The sequence below is a fragment of the Egretta garzetta genome, unplaced genomic scaffold (genome assembly GCF_000687185.1).
Source record: "Egretta garzetta isolate BGI_Z169 unplaced genomic scaffold, ASM68718v1 scaffold143, whole genome shotgun sequence".
NCBI lineage: Eukaryota > Metazoa > Chordata > Aves > Pelecaniformes > Ardeidae > Egretta > Egretta garzetta.
In genome coordinates this window covers 2,127,539-2,129,423 of record NW_009259310.1, presented here as the reverse complement: position 1 = coordinate 2,129,423, position 1,885 = coordinate 2,127,539, and the positions used below count along the sequence as shown (strand labels likewise).

General features: G+C 55.5%; 1 protein-coding gene across 1 annotated transcript in view; it reads right to left on the bottom strand.

Moving 5' to 3' along the window:
• TPRN (taperin) overlaps positions 1-1,883 on the bottom strand; it is a gene marked incomplete at its 5' end in the record, with an annotated part of 18,842 nt that extends 16,959 nt beyond the window's left edge. Inside the window, one exon of the mRNA XM_035891878.1 lies at positions 1,101-1,883. Within this exon, the coding sequence (XP_035747771.1) occupies positions 1,101-1,883 (783 nt within the window). The remainder of the gene's footprint in view (positions 1-1,100) is intronic.
• Positions 1,884-1,885: the final 2 nt, after the last annotated feature.

Genomic DNA, 1,885 nt, shown 5'->3' with positions numbered 1-1,885 from the left:
ATCTTACGGCGCTCATGCTCCAGATCTGCTATCAGCATTAGTCACAATCAAATTAACAGAGACTGCGTGCTCTTATGAAGGAATTTAACATTAAGCCATGAGAAACAGCACTCCCCGCCTCCCTTCTAAATAAGGTGCGCCCTATTCAAAGGATTTCCTCAAATTATAATGCTCAGTGCCTCAGGCACCCATGTGGATTCAGTCCATCAAATATTTAGCTGAATTTAGGTAACGGAACGTCAAACAACTCTTCCCGCTATGGAAAAACATCACCTTGCAGACCTAGAAATCGGGATTTGTCACCTTGGTGTGCTGCTTTCAGAGCCGAACAATTCACGCCTGCTCCTCCAGCACAGCAAAATAGCCCACTCTTTCAGCATGACTGTATTTATCACATCCAGATGCATTCCACCAAGCCATACAAAGATTAATTCTCGGTTTAAGGCTCTCAAGGATATAAGTTAGATCCCAAGCAGTGAGAAAACCCAGCATTTGCTCCAAAGACTTGGAGCAATCGACATCTTGGGAATCTTCAGAGATGTAGCTGCACATCTAGAATGAGCAGCCAGGTGGTATAATCCTATCAAGGGGAGTTAAGTTGTTGCTGATCTTGTTCCGCCTAATAGAGACCTAATTCTTGAGCCTCTATCGATAGATCACTAATGGGGGGGAAGACGCCACTGCCACACTGCCCACCGTGCTACGTCACGAACTGGGCAGCGACCACGGGGAGCTCAACACATCCAACACCCATCAGACACAGCGAGCAGAGCTAGGAGGGGACAAGACTGCAGCCATTCAGACCACGCAACTCACCTCGATTTTTCCAAATACCCGAAATATTTTACTTTCTGTTACCATACCTCCACGAAGCGACTGTGGGAGAGGCCCTGCAGTTATCACAGGTCGTATCCCACCCTCATCTGCTTGGTGGAACAGCACCCAATGCCCTCTCCCTCAGGGCGAGCCTCTGGCTCTCAAAAGAACCAGAAAAACACTGCCCACCTTCCCACCCAGCTCCTCATGGAAAGACAAGCCAAAAGCAGCACTGAGCTACTTTCAGCCCAGCTGTTCAGCGCAGAGGTGCCCCAGGCAATTACCTTCTTGCGGCGGGAGCCCGCCTTGCTCATGCAGGACCTCTCCAGGGACAGGTACCCCCCGATCACTTCAATCTCATCCACCGTGGGGTAGCGCTTTTTATGGGACATCCCCACTTGGGGCCCATCAGTGTTCTCCACGGCTTTGCCTTTTCCTTTGCTCTCCTCCTCCTCCTCCTCTTCTTCCGGCTGTGGCCTTCCGCTGGCATCAGTGAGAGTCTGCAGCCCTGAGGCAACGGGCTTCCTTTTGGGCACGACAGTGAAGGTGCTACCTCCCCTCTGGTGCAGGGCAGAGTGCGGTCTGTAGAGGGGCACGGAGGAAAACTCCATCTCCAGGTCAGGGCCAGCTCCTCCGGGCTGATCCACCAAGTTCCCAGTCCTTGCAGCCGAGCAGGCCCTGGGAGAAAGCTCCCCACTGTCTGGCTCCACAATGTCATCGATGTAAGTCACGGGTACCAACGGATCCAGAGGCGCCGGTGGGGAAGCGACAGGCTCTTCCTGCTCCGGGGCGGAAGCCCTTGGGGGCTCCTTCAGTGCCTTCTCCTCTGAGGGCGGTGGCAGCGGCCCCGGCCTGGCGCTCTGGGCCGGTGGCAGAGCCGGGCCACCCTCCCGGCGGGGCACGAAGAGGAAGGAATTGCGCGAATTCAGGCGCAGCTTGGCCAGGGCCTGGGCCTGCAGGTCATGGGCTGGGATGGCAGCCAAGTCGGGCTTGGGGGCTGGGTGGATTTCGAAGGAGCCCCCGGCCCGGGGGGCAGAGGCGGAGAGCGGCTGGGTGGAGCCGGTGGCAC